This window comes from Hylobates moloch, unplaced genomic scaffold, assembly GCF_009828535.3.
Source record: "Hylobates moloch isolate HMO894 unplaced genomic scaffold, HMol_V3 SCAFFOLD_10, whole genome shotgun sequence".
In the NCBI taxonomy this organism is placed as follows: domain Eukaryota; kingdom Metazoa; phylum Chordata; class Mammalia; order Primates; family Hylobatidae; genus Hylobates; species Hylobates moloch.
Window position 1 is genome coordinate 24,033,702 of NW_026652285.1, and position 17,770 is coordinate 24,051,471.

General features: G+C 59.2%; 1 protein-coding gene across 6 annotated transcripts in view; it reads left to right on the plus strand.

Annotated features, from left to right (window-relative positions):
- RARA (retinoic acid receptor alpha) overlaps window positions 1-16,004 on the plus strand; it is a 48,539-nt gene extending 32,535 nt beyond the window's left edge. For 2 of the 6 annotated variants that reach the window (XM_032163543.2, XM_032163544.2), the window contains exons 3-9: window positions 6,657-6,805; window positions 8,127-8,268; window positions 10,249-10,409; window positions 10,690-10,866; window positions 12,649-12,853; window positions 13,605-13,763; window positions 14,352-16,004. In XM_032163543.2, the coding sequence (XP_032019434.1) occupies window positions 6,657-6,805; window positions 8,127-8,268; window positions 10,249-10,409; window positions 10,690-10,866; window positions 12,649-12,853; window positions 13,605-13,763; window positions 14,352-14,569 (1,211 nt within the window). In that variant the 3' untranslated portion in view covers window positions 14,570-16,004. Of the gene's footprint in view, window positions 1-520; window positions 1,224-6,431; window positions 6,551-6,656; window positions 6,806-8,126; window positions 8,269-10,248; window positions 10,410-10,689; window positions 10,867-12,648; window positions 12,854-13,604; window positions 13,764-14,351 lie in introns of those variants that run through there. The other 4 variants (XM_058445644.1, XM_032163548.2, XM_032163545.2 and 1 more) reach the window with 3 other exon arrangements.
- The last annotated feature ends 1,766 nt before the right edge of the window (window positions 16,005-17,770 follow it).

Below are 17,770 nucleotides of genomic sequence, written 5' to 3' on the forward strand. Positions count from 1 at the left end.
CCAGGCGAGTTCAGCGAGAGTTCAGCCGCATTGCATTAGGCAAATGAGGCCCGGCCTGGGTGGGGGTGTGTGTTAAGGGGAGGACACCGGGACCACCCCCCTCTTCCCCGCCCCACCACCTCCTCCACCATGGCTTCGCTCGGCCAGGGACTGACCAAACCTTGAGGGAGCCTGGGAGCCGGAACTGGGACAAGGGAAGACGCCCGCCCCTCTTCCGTCCTTGTCCCCTCACAGCCCCCTCCTCTCCCTGTACTCGGCCTCCCTCTGTACTCTGTGTACTCCTCCTCTGGAGCCTTTCCCCTTTCCTTCTCCTCTCCTCTCCTCCCCCTTCCCAGGCTGCCCCCACTTGCCTGTCCACATGCCGCCTCTCCCTCTCGGTTCCCTGCGTTTCTCCGGCTGCCCCCGGACCCGCCGGGAATGGGTTAAGCCAGGGGCGGTGCCTGGACGGGGCGGGGCGGTGGAAAGGGGGTGGTACCTGGAGGGGAGGGGGCGCGCAGAGCTGGGGTGGGGGGGCCGTGGCGCGCACCACCGGAGACCGAGCGAGTCGCCGGTTGCCCCTGGCCTGGCGGAGGCGGAACCGCGCGGGATCTCCACCCCCACCCGGAATCCTCGCCACGGAGAATCCCTGGAGAAGTCCCGGATCCCCGGCGGGGAGGAGGAAGTGCTCGTTGACCCCCCGCCCCGCGCTGATCCCGCCCCCGACCTGCGGACTTGGGGAGCCGCGATACTCTGCCTCGGACGCCACGAGACTCTAGACGGGAGTCCCCTCGAGGTGAAGCCGCTGAGTTCCCGGGCCCCGCCAGGCTTCCCTGGGAGAGCCGACGGACCCCCGCTTCCAGCACACACAACTTCCCTGCTTTTCACCGGGACTGGCGGAGCGGCCGGCCGACTTACACGCGGGGACTTCAGGGCAGGGGGCGCCCCCCTGCCCGGGTCACCAGTCGGGGCGAGGGGACGTCTCCTCGCCTCCAGCTGCTCTGCTCGGATGGCGCCGCCGGCTGAGTGACGGGGGCGGCGCGCAGGACTTCCCAGCTTGGACCTCTTGCCTTCGAGGGGAAAGATGTACGAGAGTGTAGAAGTGGGGGGTCCCACCCCTAACCCCTTCCTAGTGGTGGATTTTTATAACCAGAACCGGGCCTGTTTGCTCCCAGAGAAGGGGCTTCCCGCCCCGGGTCCGTACTCCACCCCGCTCCGGACTCCGCTTTGGAATGGCTCAAACCACTGTACGTACCTGCCTCTCAGTCTGCTGTTGTAGAGGGTGGGAGTGGGCGGTAGGGCTTCCACTACTGCTCGGGGGTGAGAGTCCCGGGGTGTAGTGGAGGTCCTGTCTCTACCTTTCACGTAACCCGTGTTGCCCTTGCTGGACAATTGAACCCTCCCCGCCGCACCCTCCCCCCCCAGTAACCCTGAGTGCAGTTTCTGTTAGATTAGAGCTGAGGAACTTTGAGGGTTCCTTCTTTCAAGAAACATTCCTTCATCTCTTGTTTCACTTCTTCCAGGAGAAATGAAGCCCAAGCCCCTTGCCCCCAGTTTATATCTTCTTGCCTGGAATCCAACAGCTTCACAGCAGGCTGGAGGGTGGGGTAAAGGTCCTGTCTGTGTGGGTTTGTCTGCTCCCGGGGGGAAGGTCCCCCCAGATCCCACTTGCCAAAGCCCGAGGGAGAGCCCCTTCCTGTGCGACAGCTGCTGCCCCCAGCCCTTGCTCTTGCGTCATTAGAGTGGGTGTCAGGGGAGCACTCAGTGTCTTTGGTATTGACAGTGGGGTGTGGCAGAAAGGGGCAACTTCCTCAGACACCCGTCTGCCATCCTAACCTTCCATCTTGGCAAGGGGCACTGGGTCCTTGTGGGGGTGTTGTTCTGGCCCCAGACACTTGGCTGTCATCCTTGAGGCTTTCATCCCCAGGAGTGGAGGGGAGAAGCTGCTCTGGTGAGAAGAATCCCTCTCCCCCTAATCCTAATCCGGTTTGTTCTCTGGGGAATGAGTTTGTTTTTGTGGGTCTGGGGCTGCTCTGGAAATGAGGACTGCATCCCTTCCCAGCTCCGCCACCGAGTCCTTTTGTTACCCTGACTTCACTTGGGGATAGGGCCAGGTCCTGGGCTGTCCCTTCATAAGAGGGTCACTGATGAGAATCCTAGCATCCTGGCAGCCTGGTCACCTTCTTTCCTTGTTGCCTCCTGCCTGGGTGCAAGCTCCTCTGGGAGGAAGGGCTCTGTGCACACTCAGGAGCTCGGAGCACCAGGGTGTACACCTGGGCATTTTCCTGCGCTGCTGTGAGGCAGTGTACACTGGGTGGGCGGGATCAGGCGCAAGGGGGTTATTGTTAGATGGCTCAGGTTTCTTCCCTTCCCCTGGGCTTTGGATTCTTTGCTGGAGGGGAAGCTCTTCCCTGGAGGATCTCCCACCTTCCCGGACCTGCTGCTTCCCTCCTGCCTGCCAGGGAGGAGGGGTGGAGTGGGTCTCGGGGGGCCCTGGCAGATTGGAGAAGGTTGAAGGGCAAAGGACTTACCCCACCCCGCTTGCTGGGAGAAGAGAGACCTGAGATGGACAGACAGCCCACCTCTACCCTCCCAGAGCCACTTCTATCCCAGCTTTTCCTATTGTCCTGCCCCCCGACCTTTTCCTCCAGGGCCGAATCTGCTGTGTGGCTGTAGACACAAGAGGGAAGGTATCGCCATTGACTTTGGAAGAGAGAGTGAGAGGATGACTCTAGGACCCTTTTTCTCATTCTCCCAGTGCTGGAGCAAGACCCCCCTCTCCTAGGGGGATAGTTGGAGCAGGGCTGCCAGAGTCACCCCTTCCACTGCCTTGGCCACCCTCTCCAGAGGGCTGGAGAGAAGCTGGGATCTGAGACCTTGGTTTCCAGCCCCTGTCTCTTCTTAGCCCATGGGGACAGCTCAGCTCTTCCTGGCCCAGAACTGGAGAGGGAGGAGGATCACAGAGGGTAGGACAGGCAGTGTATTGGTGAGTCCTTCCCCTAAACCACTGGACATGGGGAAGTGGAGACCTGTCCCCACACCCGTTCTGGGGTGGGGTAGTAGACCTACAGGCCTGGGCTCCCGGTTCCCGTAGTCTGAGTGTGGGTGTGCATATAAGTGAGTGAGGTGTCAGTGGACTCGGGTCCTGAGGCTGTGAGGTTGGGAGTGATGGGGGTCTGGGGGCTTGCCTTGAGGCACAGGAAGGACCCGGAGTCTGAGGGTGGCAACTAGACTCAGTCTAAAATACGTGGGGCCAATGCCACCACCTTGGAAGGGACCCCTTGGGTGTGTGGAAGTCCGCTGGTGACTGGAGCCGCCTCCAGCCCCCTCTTGGGGAATTCTCCACTCTCCCCTTCACTGCCACTGAAGGTGGGAAGAGCAGGTTGGCTGTGGGAGGACGTGGCCTCCTGGGTTCTGCAGGGCCCTAGGGACCTTGCCTCCCTCCCCAGAGCCCTCATTTCGGTGCATTAGAGGACAAGGGGGGTGCACAGGATGTGGCTCCCCATCTGTCTCCCACCAATCTCCGCCACTCACACCTCCGCCCGCTCCCAGACGTCCAAGAATGTGAAGCACGTGGATGCCCGTAGTTGGGGGAGGGGGAGATGCTTATCAGGCGGCCGCGGGGCTAGGGGCCTTCTTCCGCTGCCGCGGTACACCCAGAGCTACCCCCGCCTCTCCCCGCGACGAGGAAGGGCGGTACAGAGGGCCCTACGCCCCCTCCCCAACCGTCCCCAGGGGCTGCGAGGGGAGCTGCGGAGGAGCGGGCGCCAGCTGGATTGGGAGGGGAGCCGCTGGCCGGGGGCCCGGCTGATTTCCTGCTGATCTCCTCCAGGAAACCGGCCCCTTGTGCGAGCCTGCGAACGGCTCGGGGGCGTGGGGAATCCGGAGTGGAGCGCTCTGCGCCGCCCGCCCTACCAGGATGGGGAGCGAGGGAGGGGCACCCTGGCAGCGTCGGCGGGAGGGGACGCCTGGCTTCCTGGGTCAGTTCCAGTCCTCTGTTGGGCGCTGGAACTTTGAGCTGAGAAGGTGTGGTCCTTCTCTAGCCTGAGTCCTTCTGCAGGAAGAGGAGAGATTGGTGGGCAGGGCCTCTGGGGAGGGAGGTTAGCAGGGAGGGGCCAGGCCCGGGCAATCCCTCCCCCGTTGGTGTCCCTCCCCCCTCCACCTGTGTGTGCAGGGAGTTATGGCCGTGTCCTAACTCTTGCAGAGGCTGTGAGGATTCCAGAGTTCCCCACACCTCCGCCTTGGTCCTTGTACCTCACCTCCTTGGACTGCTGGCTGGAGGCCTGGGGAGGTGGAGCCTCGAGCTCTGGGTTCAAAGGGCAGAGCAGGGAAACCTCAGAGCTGGGTTACCTGGGTGACAGGTGGGGATGTGCTGGAGGTAGGGGGCAGGCTATGTTACAGCCTCCAAGGCAGTCAAGCTGCCGTTGGGTGGGCTGAAAGGAGGCCTTGCCCAGCCTAAACTGTAGTCCTCGCCTCTGGTCATCTCTCCCATTCTGCCAAAAAATAATCTTAAAAAGCACATTCTCTCAGTTCCGTAAACACCCTCTGTTGGACTTTGCTTTAGCTCCATGTTTTTATGGCTCTTTGCCCTCTAGTCTGTCCCAGGCCTTAGAGCTGTTTACCCCTCATCCTGGTATCCCCCATGACTCCCCATACCCTAGCTCCCCTCGTGACATCCCACTCTGTACCCCAAATCTCCCTCAGTCCTTTCTCCCTCTCCAGTCTGGTTCATTTTAGAAGTGGGGCCTTGGGAGAGGCAGGGCCCAGGGCAAACGGTGGATTAGGAGGGGTGGGGAGGTCAGTGCCTTCTTCCTCTGCTTGTCGGAATGCTGACCAAGATTCTAGGCCGTGGTCCCCCCCAACCCTCCACATACCCCCTTGCCCTTGATCTCCCCTCCCCCCACCAGTCTGGATTGTCTATTGTTACTGCTTTTACGTCTTGGAAAAAGTTAGCACAACAAAGGGCTCCTTTGTGGCTCACCCCCTCTGCCTCCTGGCCTCACCCAGGCCCCCCAACCCCGCCCCCCCCAGCAGCTGTTCTCAGGCCTCTCAGCCTGTCTGATTTGCTTGTCTGGCCTGGGGAGAATGAGGTGGGAGAAAACCAGGCCAGGGCAGTTGGTGTTGGAGTGAGGAGCAGACGGCGGGGGGAGGTCAGGAGAGAATCTGCTGGGCTGGGGACGGTGTGGGCATCAACTGTCCCGTTGCTGCAGGCTGGTCTCGGGGCAGGGAAGGGGATGGGGGGCCATAGCAGTGCTGGTCAGCCAGGCTGGCCAGGGAAGTGGTGCCCAGGCACTACTAAGAGCCAGGAAAGCCCTGCCAAGGTTGTTGGCCTAGTTCCCTGTCATCAGCCGCCTAGCAGCCCCCACTGTGTCTGCAGGTAAGGGGGGAGGGTAGTGGCACATAGTCAGCCCCTGGTGTTCCCATGCTTCCTTCCTCTGTGCCCCAATTTTAGGGCCATGTGATCTGGGGCTATGTGACTCATGTCTGTAAGGTGCTTGGGCCAGGAGCTGTGGGCACCTTTAAATGCCAGCCAGTCTCATGTGCCGGAGTTTGGGGTAGGGCTAGGTAGGATTGTGGAATATGGGAGGAGGCAGGGATCTGTCTACTTAGGGAGGCATCCTCATCCATCCTTGGCCCTGGACAAGAGAACTCGAACGTGGTAGGGGCCTCAGGACGATGCTGGGTGGCCCCTTGGGAATCTGGGATTGCCTTGGTCATGGTTCTTATCTTGCACCCAACACCCTTAGCTGCCCAGGCTTTGGACACGGATAGCCCCTACCCAACCTAGCCCTGTTCTGCCTACAGTGATGGGCATGGAGCCAGACACTGGGGAGGATTTGGCCAGTGAGGGCTGCCCCTGCTGTCTGGGTCACCCCTCCTGGCTGCCCTCTTGGAGCTGAATAACAGAAGGGGAGGGGGTAGTAACCCGGACATAGTATTGAGGCCAGACAGACAGAGCATTGATGGGAACAGACCCCCTTTGTCATGCCATCTCTCCCCAGATGGGGGGTACCCAGAATGATGGGCTTTTGGGGCCCCGGGGACTCTTCTCCCTGTATTCAGGGTGTCTCCCTGCCTATCTCAGGGAGACACCTCCTACTCTGCCCAGCATTTGTGACTCTTCTTTGCACCCCCTGCCTTGGGTCCCTGGCCCTGGGATTGTTTGGGTGGAGGAGGGGCTGTGGCTGCTGGCAGAATGGGGTGGAGGGGGGAGCGGAAGCAGAGGGGGCGGGGGAGTGGCCGGCTTTGAATATCCTGTTGACCCCAGTTTCCTCTGCCCCCAGCTTATGTCCTCTTCAAGCCTTAACTCCTTCCTACCTCGGGGGAGAACGGGGCCAGGCCGCCCAGGGGCAAGAGCTTTAGAATCAGGGTGACCCCCACCCCTACTCCCCAAGCACAGTCACGGCACACATACAAATGTGATGGTTTATCATTGTATCTTTGTGGTTTTGAAGGTGGGGGTCCTAGGAGTCCGGAGGAGTGATGGGGCGCTGGAGGCTTCATTGGCAGCCTCCTTCCCCGAGTCTGGCTGGGGAGTCCCAGTTTTCTTAAGACTTGAATCCTGCCAGCAGTGGTGAGGCTGGGAGAGGCTCTTAGGAGGGATGGTGAGGCAGGGTGGAGCTTGGTACTAAGGATGGCGACCTAGGTCTCTAACTGCCCCTCCCCTCTTCTCTCTCTAGCCATTGAGACCCAGAGCAGCAGTTCTGAAGAGATAGTGCCCAGCCCTCCCTCGCCGCCCCCTCTACCCCGCATCTACAAGCCTTGCTTTGTCTGTCAGGACAAGTCCTCAGGCTACCACTATGGGGTCAGCGCCTGTGAGGGCTGCAAGGTGAGTTGAAGGGGTCATTGGGAAGGACAGCTTGATGAGGTCAAGGGGATGTCCCCACTTCCGTGTCCTGGGAGTGTGCAGTTGGGGGGTGTCCCTGAAGTTGCTGCTCTTCTTTCTCTGTGGAAGTTGGCAGCAAGCAGGGACACCTACCACAGGTCCCCCATAGGTCCTCCCTCATAAATGTACAGGGCTCCCTCAAACCAGAGGTCCCCTCCTGCCTCAGCTCCTTTCCCTGTCTCCATCCTCCAGCTGGCAGGGCGTACGCCTGCTCTGCCACCGCTGCCCAGGTTGCCATGGTGAGCTGGCTGCCGACTGGCTCTTGGCTGGGGACCCAGGAGGCCTCCCCTGGCGGCCCTGCCTGAACCTCACCATGGCAGCCTGGCAGGAGGCAGTTAGGAGCAGGCACCCTGCCTTAGCTTCCCCTTCAGGTGCCCGGGCTGTGGGCTCCCCAGTGTCTGGCTGGATTTCCCCACCCTCATGTTAGGTGCCAGGGTGCAGGTATACCCGGTCCTTAGCAGCCCTGCGCCCGGCTTCTCCTCCTTTCCCCAGGGCCCGAGCCTCTGTGTGTGTTTCTTCCTCCAGAGGTTGGGGCTCAGAATTTGCACAGCTTTGGGCCTTGCAGCCCTGGGCTGCTCTTCAGCCTGGAGTAGCTATCCCCAGGTGCGGGACGGAGGTCAAGGGCAAAGCACAAGGCCTCAGGCTGTGTGTGTCTGCGTGTCCTGTCTGGTTGTTCCTGGCCTGTTCTGCATCTGTCCGCCTGTCCCTCTGGTCAGCCTGTATGTGGAGTCCCTGGGCAGCCTGGGTCTGTGTCTGTGATGGGTCAGCGCGCACCTGTCTTGGTGAACTCGTGTCTTTCTGCCTTGCTCCTGAGTGCATGTGTGTGTTCGCCTCCATTTCTCTGGCCAGTCCGTGTATCTGCCTCCTGGCCTCTTCGGGCTTGTCTTCTTTTCCTGTGTTCTGAGTTCAGGGGTGTGGGTTCCAGATCCCTGGCTGTTTCCCAGTTGGCCCCATGTCTTCCTATTTCTGACTCACCAGCAGCCCTGAGGTCTTTTCCCTGGAAGGGAGGAGTCAGGTGTGTGCTGTGGGTTGGGGGAAGACTCCTGCCCATCCTGCAGCGTTGAGGCAGGTACTGGGATTCTCCTGAGGAGGATCCTTTTAGGTGAATCATTCTCCCCAGCTTTTCTGGCCTGCTCAGGTAGGCGATGGGCAAACGCTTGGGGGCAGCAGCTGGCCTGGCCCTCCTCCCCTAGACTGAGACTGTAGCCAGGCCCTGCTCCCACTGTGGGTGTGGACAACCTGACTCCCTCCCCTCCATACCCAGGGCTTCTTCCGCCGCAGCATCCAGAAGAACATGGTGTACACGTGTCACCGGGACAAGAACTGCATCATCAACAAGGTGACCCGGAACCGCTGCCAGTACTGCCGACTGCAGAAGTGCTTCGAAGTGGGCATGTCCAAGGAGTGTGAGTGCCATAGGGCAGGGGCCGAGTCCTGCCTGAGCTGGGGTCTCAGATGCTCCTAAAGACCAAGGGAGCAGGGCTCTGTGGATGTTTGTGCACATGCATGAACACGCATGCCATGGTGTGCGGGCTCACGGTTGAGGATGGTTTGTGTGTAGCTGCAAGGACCTGTTTGCGAGTCTGGCTGGCTGTGTGTCCACGGGCAGGTCTGTGCTCCGGGACCGTGTATGTGTAACCGTTCCTGTTTCTGCACGTCTGGCTGTGTGTGCTTGCGTATGTGTGCATGTGTACCTGCTCCAGGATGGCTTTCTTCCAGGCCTTGCTTGGCTTTGGGGTGGGGCTCAGAGGCATAGTCAGTCCCTTGTGATTGTGAGTCTTAGGGGAGGGGTTTGAATTCTGAGGGGTGCTTCGCTGGACTTATGTGTGTATTTGGGGGGGTGGAGGGGCTGGCACAAGGATCCAAAAGCCATTGTCTAGTTAAGCCTGGGATCCAGAGTTGGAAGAAAGAACTGGGACTTCTCAGATCCCAGAGGAAACGGGGTTTCCACTTTGGGCTCAGCTGAGGCCTGATGGAGGGAGGGAGGGAAAGGCTGGACAGGGAGACCCTCTTGTGTTGAATCATGGGTGTTGCCGTGGCGACCGGTGATTGATGATGTCAGAGATAAATGATGCTGACAGACGCCTCCTTGTCTGCGTGGCCGTTGCCATGGAGCCTGAGCCTTGGGGGATGGGATGGGGGAGGGGGCTGCAGGACCCCCTAGCCCTTTGTGGGGAGGGTAGTGGGGAGAGGGCATGGGTGAGATGGTTCTGACTGTTGCATGAAGAGCCCCAGACAGGAATGGAGGGGACTGGAGTGTCCTGCCACAGGAGGCTGGGGGTGACTTGTCCTGAGCCCAGGAAATGGTGGGTCCTGCTGCAAGAGTGGGTGACAACTCAAGACCCACAAGCCTGGAACCCTTTGCTTAAGGGCTGTCACCTCCTCCTCTCTCTGTTTGGGCCACCTTCTGCTCTTTTCATGGCAGAAGGACCAGGGAGGGGACCCCCTCTCCCTCCCACCGCCAACTCCCCTTCTCCCTCCCACCACTAACTCCCCCTCTCCCGGCTGCTCTGTGCCCCGGAGCTGAGCAGCTGCCATTTCAATAGAATTAAAGCTTCCGAATGATAAACGTCTTGTCACAGCTGCAATTTTCTCTTCCCAAATTATCCCCCCACTCTCCCTCTCCCTCTCCCTTCTCTCCCCTGCACTTTATTGAATTTGCAGAATCGACATGAGTGATCTCCAAATTATGCCAGCTACCCCCACCTCGCTACCCCCTCCCTGAGCCCCTCCCCCACCCTCCCTTCCTCCCGCGTCAGCAGCCACCACCACCAGCCCTGTGAGTGATTGTGTGTCTGGATAATCGGCTGGTAACGACCCCATCGCTTCTTTAAAGCCGAGTGGTGTGTGCGGCTCAGCGCCCCTGGTGATTTGTCAGCTCCCCAGCTAATGGGCCAAGAGATTCTCCCCGCCGGGCCCCCCACTCTTAGGCTGGGGAGCCCTACTCCCCACTTGCCCCAGGAGCTGCTCAGAGCCAGTCCCAAGGGACCCCCAGGGAGACTGCAGCTGGGAGGGCTGGGTGAGTGGAGGCGGGAGAAGGACCTTCCTGGGGAAAGAGGAGGCAGAGCACCTAGGAGGGAGGTGCCCGTTGCCTGGAGTGTGAGCTGTAGTAGACGCGTGGGGACAGCACGCGGCTGGCTGTGGGGTGTGTGTGCAGGGCCACAGCTGTGCTCGTGGGGCTTCTGGGGCAGAACTTGATGTGTGGGTTGGGTGGGCATGGAGGGCTGTGCATAGCAATGCCTTGCCTGCCCGTGAACGCGTGCTGTGTGCGCGTGCTTACAAGCCTGGGTGACCTCCTCAGCAGCTGGCAGCTCTCTGTCAGGCTGGGGGTGGACGAGGCCCTGAGCAGCCTGCAGCTGCCCTCTAACTCCCTCTGCCCTCCACAGCTGTGAGAAACGACCGAAACAAGAAGAAGAAGGAGGTGCCCAAGCCCGAGTGCTCTGAGAGCTACACGCTGACGCCGGAGGTGGGGGAGCTCATTGAGAAGGTGCGCAAAGCGCACCAGGAAACCTTCCCTGCCCTCTGCCAGCTGGGCAAATACACTACGGTATGGCTTTCCCCCAGCCTGCAGGGTGGGATGTGTCCAGGGCCACAGGGCCAGGATGGGCCCCTCTCAGGCACCCCTTCTTGTGCCAGGCATTTCCTCCTCCCCACTGGCTGGATCTCTTCGTCCTTCCCTTCCCCTCTCTTCTCCCTCCCCCTGCTGCCTCTTCCCAAGGAGCTCCCAGGAAGTGAAGGCCGGGTAGAGGGCAGGCCTGTGGGGGCTGGAGCCAGGCTCAGAAGGGGTGCCATGGAGAAGAAGGCCCTCACTCTCCCTCCTCCCCCAGAACAACAGCTCAGAACAACGTGTCTCTCTGGACATTGACCTCTGGGACAAGTTCAGTGAACTCTCCACCAAGTGCATCATTAAGACTGTGGAGTTCGCCAAGCAGCTGCCCGGCTTCACCACCCTCACCATCGCCGACCAGATCACCCTCCTCAAGGCTGCCTGCCTGGACATCCTGGTGAGGGTCTGCACCCTGCCCCCCAGGCACTGCCCCTGTGTCCTGGGTAGATGTCCTTCCAGCCAGACAGCCACCCTCCTAAATGTCTGTCTGCAATCAACCTGTCCAAATGCCCACCGCCCAAATGTCTGTCCTTCCTCTCCCTATATGTCCACCTGTCCACTCGTCTCCCTGTCCACTCAGCCACCTAGCAGCCACATGTGCAGGAGCTCACCTGTTCACCCATACACGTATCCAGCCACCCAGCCATCCATCCATTTAGCCAGTAATAAAGATTCACGTAGGAGCCAGGTGCAGTGGCTCATACCTGTAATCCCAGCACTTTGGGAGACCGAGCGAGGCAGGAGGATCACTTGAGGCTGGAAGTTCAAGACCACCCTGGGCAACATAGTGAGACCTTATTTCTGCAAAAAATTAAAAAGATTCACCTGGGATCCTCTGGCCAGTGTTCGAGCTGTGTGTCAGGAACCCAGCGGTGAATGCACCACCATCCCCTCTCTTGAAAACCTTCCATGTGAGGCAAGAGATAAGTCAACAGAGGTTGCAAAACTGTGATCAATGCTTCCTGGAGATTGGGGGAGGGCTCGTGACTGCTTGGGCCTGAAGGACGATGTCTCAGAGGAGGTGACATCTAGGGGTTTGTAGAGGGGGAGGTGAGAAGGTAGCCCTAACTCAGGAGCAGGAAGTGCAAGCCTTGCTGCTGTGAGGCCATGATGAGCTCAGGCGACTGCCGGGCACTCGGTGAGCCCGAGGGTAGACTGGGCTGGAGGCTGGATGCAGGGGGTGGGGGCAGGAAGAGGTGGTGGGAACTGCCAAAGCCTAGGCTGGAGGGAGCACTCTCCTTCCTGCTGTCCCTGACAAGGGCTCCGTCCACCTGTTCCCTCTTGGTCACCCCCAGGGTGGGGAACCTGGGATTTGATGAGGCTGTCATTTCCTTTTATTTTTTTCTTTTTTGAGACGGAGTTTCACTCTTGTCACCCAGGCTGGAGTGCAGTAGTATGATCTTGGCTTACTGCTTACTGCAGCCTGCAACTGCTGCCTCCCGGGTTCAAGCCATTCTCCTGCCTCAGCCTCCTGAGTAGCTGGGATTACAGGCACCCACCACTACACCCGGCTAATTTTTGTATTTTTGTAGAGATGGGGTTTCACATGTTGGCCAGACCAGTCTCGAACTCCTGACCTCAGGTGATCCTCCCGCATGAGCCAGCAGACTGTCATTTCTCCACGGGCGCCTCTGAATGTTGAGGCGGGTGATGGGTGGGAGGTTTAGATTGTGCTTCCTGCAGGGCTCCCATCCCCACGCCGTGGATGCAGGAGGTTCGGTCTGGGTTCCTGCAACATAGTTCAAGCCAATACACATTTACTGAGCGCCTGTTGTGTGCCTCATCCTGGGAGCTGTAGGCAGCAGCCCAGTGTTCCTTAGCTCCTAGAAATTCTAGGTCCCCTCTACATTCTCTGCATGCAGGCAGGATGACCTGGACCTGCACTGTCCAGTACAGTAGCTGCTCACCACATGTGACTATTTAAATTTAAATTAATTAAAATTAAACTCAATTCAGTTCCTCAGTTGCATTAGCCACATTTCAAGTACTCAATAGACGCATGTGGCTGGTGGCTGAGGTATTGGATGGTGCAGACGTAGAACCTTTCCATCATTGTAGAAAATTCTATCAGACAGCATTGCTGTGGCCGTCTGCCAGGTGGTCCTCCAGGAGTGCTGGTGCCGAGTGCTCAGAGTGGGTTCGGGTTCAGTCCCTGAACCCATGCATCCTCTGCACCCAGATCCTGCGGATCTGCACGCGGTACACGCCCGAGCAGGACACCATGACCTTCTCGGACGGGCTGACCCTGAACCGGACCCAGATGCACAACGCTGGCTTCGGCCCCCTCACCGACCTGGTCTTTGCCTTCGCCAACCAGCTGCTGCCCCTGGAGATGGATGATGCGGAGACCGGGCTGCTCAGCGCCATCTGTCTCATCTGCGGAGGTGGGCAGGGGGCCTGGGTCTGGGGGCTGGGCTGGGACGGGAGTGCAGCCCCAGAGTCTCTTCCAGGGAGCTCTTTCAGGCCACCTCTGTCAGGCCTCTCTAGAGGGCAGGGTCTGGTCTGCAACTACACAGCAAGGGGGCCGTGTGGGGCCTGGACTTCTGTTCCCGATTTCCGGGCAACACCCCTTCTAGGGAGGTTAAGTGTGAGGGTTTGAAGGTTGGACCAACCAGGGTCACCTCCTGGCCGATGCATGACCCTGAGCAGGTTGCTGAACTTCTCTGGGCCTCCGTTTCTGTACAGTGGGGGCAGTAACGGTCTCTAGCTCATGAGGTTGATGGGAGGATTACGGTGGTAAGGTGGGCAGGTGCCCAGAGCGAACTCCAGTGCTTGTTAGTTGCTATTTTATTGTTGTGATTTCTGCCATTTCATCTGGTTTCCAGAATAACAGGTGGGAGTGGGAGCCTGCCTGGGAACGCTCTCCCTGCTTGGGGATGACGCTGCCCATTTGGGGTCCCATCCCACGAACTGGGCTCAGGGAGGGTTTCGGGCACCCCCTCACCCTCAGCCCCCGTTGTTCCCTTTTAAGGGCCTCTATCCCCTGCAGCAGCAGAGACCCCATGCCCTGCCCTGTGTGGGGAGGTGCCTGCGAGCTGCCCTCCTCCATGGCCTGGGCAGGCACACCCCCTGGTGGCCGAGGCTGGGGATGCAGCTCTGTTTCCAGCTGCTCAGGGGGTGGCTCTGCTTCCTCAGACCGCCAGGACCTGGAGCAGCCGGACCGGGTGGACATGCTGCAGGAGCCGCTGCTGGAGGCGCTAAAGGTCTATGTGCGGAAGCGGAGGCCCAGCCGCCCCCACATGTTCCCCAAGATGCTAATGAAGATCACTGACCTGCGAAGCATCAGCGCCAAGGGTGAGGCTCTCAGACCTGGAGGGGTGCTGGCCCCCGACACCTGGCCCAGGCCCCCACATCCAAGCCAGCACCCTGTGTCTTTGTGCCAGGACAATACGACACCTGTCCCCATCTGTGGCTAGGCCGAGGTTCCCTAGTGACTCCACTTTGCTGAGATGGCCCGCCTGTGTCACCTTTGTGTGGTAGTTCAGATCGTGGCTCTGGAACTAGACACGTGGGTGTGTGTCCTTGTGTGGGTCACTTAACAGCTCTGAGCTGCAGTTTCCCTTCTGAGGGGCGAGGATAACATTAGTGTTTACAGAGGAGTCAGGATAATCCCTAGCGCACAGCATAGAGGAAGGAAGGGCTTGGTGTCAAGCCCAGGCCGGCAGTCTGGCCCTGGAGCCAGAGTTCAGGACCGCTTTGCCCCATTGCCACCAGCCTCTGGACTTGGGGGCTTAAGAGAGCTGGCTCGTGTCAAAGAACTGAATCCCAAGAAAGATGCTAATATCAGTAGTATTGATCTTCCCACCTCGAGCCAGGCTCGCTGGGGCTGGGGGTGGGAGGGCTGGCCCAGCGTGCTGACCTCTGCCCCCTCCTTTCCTGCAGGGGCTGAGCGGGTGATCACGCTGAAGATGGAGATCCCGGGCTCCATGCCGCCTCTCATCCAGGAAATGCTGGAGAACTCAGAGGGCCTGGACACTCTGAGTGGACAGCCGGGGGGTGGGGGGCGGGACGGGGGTGGCCTGGCCCCCCCGCCAGGCAGCTGTAGCCCCAGCCTCAGCCCCAGCTCCAACAGAAGCAGCCCGGCCACCCACTCCCCGTGACCGCCCACGCCACATGGACACAGCCCTCGCCCTCCGCCCCGGCTTTTCTCTGCCTTTCTACCGACCATGTGACCCCGCACCAGCCCTGCCCCCACCTGTCCTCCCGGGCAGTACTGGGGACCTTCCCTGGGGGACAGGGAGGGAGGAGGCAGCGACTCCTTGGACAGAGGCCTGGGCCCTCAGTGGACTGCCTGCTCCCACAGCCTGGGCTGACGTCAGAGGCCGAGGCCGGGAACTGAGTGAGGCCCCTGGTCCTGGGTCTCAGGATGGGTCCTGGGGGCCTCGTGTTCATCAAGACACCCCTCTGCCCAGCTCACCACATCTTCATCACCAGCAAACGCCAGGACTTGGCTCCCCCATCCTCAGAACTCACAAGCCATTGCTCCCCAGTTGGGGAACCTCAACCTCCCCCCTGCCTTGGTTGGTGACAGAGGGGGTGGGACAGGGGCGGGGGGTTCCCCCTGTACATACCCTGCCGTACCAACTCCAGGTATTAATTCTCGCTGGTTTTGTTTTTATTTTAATTTTTTTGTTTTGATTTTTTTAAATAAGAATTTTCATTTTAAGCACATTTATACTGAAGGAATTTGTGCTGTGTATTGGGGGGAGCTGGATCCAGAGCTGGAGGGGGTGGGTCCGGGGGAGGGCGTGGCTCGGAAGGGGCCCCCACTCTCCTTTCATGTCCCTGTGCCCCCCGGTTCTCCTCAGCCTTTTCCTCCTCAGTTTTCTCTTTAAAACTGTGAAGTACTAACTTTCCAAGGCCTGCCTTCCCCTCCCTCGCACTGGAGAAGCCGCCAGCCCCTTTCTCCCTCTGCCTGACCACTGGGTGTGGACAGTGTGGGGCAGCCCTGAAAGGACAGGCTCCTGGCCTTGGCACTTGCCTGCACCCACCATGAACCATGGAGCAGGGGCAGAGCAGGGGCCCCGGGACACAGAGTTTTCCCAGACCCAGCTCCTCGGCAGAGCTACCTCCCATCAGGGCCCACATCATCTAGGCTCCCCAGCCCCCACTGTGAAGGGGCTGGCCAGGGGCTCGAGCTGCCCCCACCCCCGGCCTCAGCCACCAGCACCCCCATAGGGCCCCCAGACACCACACACATGCGCGTGCACACACACACACACACACACACACACACACACACACACACTGGACAGTAGATGGGCCGACACACACTTGGCCCGAGTTCCTCCATTTCCCTGGCCTGCCCCCCCAACCCCAACCTTTCCCACTCCCGTGCCCCCTCCTTACCCCGCAGGACGGGCCTACAGGGGGGTCTCCCCTCACCCCTGCACCCCCAGCTGTGGGAGCTGGCTCTGCCCTGACCTCCTTCACCAGGGTTTGGGGCCCCTTCCCCTGGAGCCCGTGGGTGCACCTGTTACTGTTGGGCTTTCCACTGAGATCTACTGGATAAAGAATAAAGTTCTATTTATTCTACACGTGCCTCCAGCCTCGCTGCCTCCACCCCCTCCTCTTGGCGTTTGGGCTGGGGGCTTGGGATGGGTTTTGTCATGTGCTCTGGGCCTGTGATGGTCAGGAATGAGCACTGGGGCCAAGGGGCTGGCCAGGGCACCCTTCCAAGCTGCCTTCTGAGGCTTACCTTGTGCTGGGGTCTTTGGAGATGCTGAGAAGGAGAAAGTCCTGCCCCTTGGGAAGCCCTCAGTCTGGGGATCCACACTGCCCATGTCAAAGAGCCCCAGTCTGGGAGTGGGAGAGGAGAGGAGGAAAGCTGCCCCCACCTTCAGGGAACTCCCAGTCTGAGGGAGGAAGCTGGACCCACCCCTAGACATTTCTGGTCCTTGGGAAGCCAGAGGCTGGGTCCAGCCTTCACCATCACAGCAGGAATGACAGATGGCACAGGAGCTGGGGTCAGGGACTCATAGAAACCTAACAAGAGGCTGGGCGCAGTGGCTCACGCCTGTAATTCCAGCACTTTGGGAGGCCGAGGTGGGCGGATCACTTGAGGTCAGGAGTTCAAAACCAGCCTGGCCAACATGGTGAAACCCCGTCTCTACTAAAAATACAAAAAAATTAGCTGGGCATGGTGGCGGGCGCCTGTAATCCCAGCTGTTAGGGAGGCTGAGGCAAGAGAATCGCTTGAACCTGGGAGCCGGAGCTTGCAGTGAGCCGAGATTGCACCATTGCACTCCAGCCTGGGCGACAGAGCAGGACTCCGCCTCAAAAAAGAAAGAAAGAAAAAGAAAGAAGGAAGGAAGGAAAGAAAGAAGGAGAAAGGAAAGGGAAAGGAAAGGAAGAAAGAAAGAGAAAGAAGAGAAAGGAAGAAAGAAAGAAAGAGAAAGAAAGAAAGAGAGAAAGAAGGAAGAAACTTAACAAGGACACAGGATTGGGATGGAAGCTTGGGAGCCCAGCCCTCTGCCTCCAAGTGGTGTGGGGGCTTAGCGGGGAGGGAGTAAGGCAAAGGGTTTCTTCTGCTAGAGGCTGCCTGCCATTTCTATGTTAACCACCAGGTGGCGGCAGCGCCTTGCTTGACTCACCGGCCGCCCTAGGCTGGAGGCAACCGTGGGGACCCAGGCGCTTTTCCTCCAGTAAATATTTTCTAGCATCTTTTTTTTTTTTTTTTTTTTTGAGACAGAGTCTCGCTCTGTCGCCCAGGCTGGAGTGCAGTGGCGCGATCTCGGCTCACTGCAAGCTCCGCATCCCGGGTTCACGCCATTCTCCTGCCTCAGCCTCTCCTAGTAGCTGGGACTACAGGCGCCCGCCACCACGCCCGGCTAATTTTTTGTATTTTTAGTAGAGACGGGGTTTCACTGTGGTCTCGATCTCCTGACCTCGTGATCCGCCCGCCTCGGCCTCCCAAAGTGCTGGGATTACAAGCGTGAGCCACCGCGCCCGGCCTTTTCTAGCATCTTTACGAGTCTGAAATGAAATCTAACATACTGTACCTGTACACGTGATTTCACAGATCAATATGTTGTCACAACCGTATTATAAAGGATAAATTGAGGGGCAGTGCTATGTGTTTCAATACATTAATGCTTGCCCCTCTTTTGAATGGATACATTTGGATTTAAAAGAAAAAGGTTGGAAGCCATTCTGTACAAGAAGCCCAGGAACATTAAAGAGCATGGGTGGATGTTGGAATAAAAATCGGCATGTTTGATCGATAATAAAACTATGCAAAAAAAAGCCCAAGCAAAACTCTTAATGTTTTTTTTTGAGACGGAGTCTCGCTCTGTCGCCCA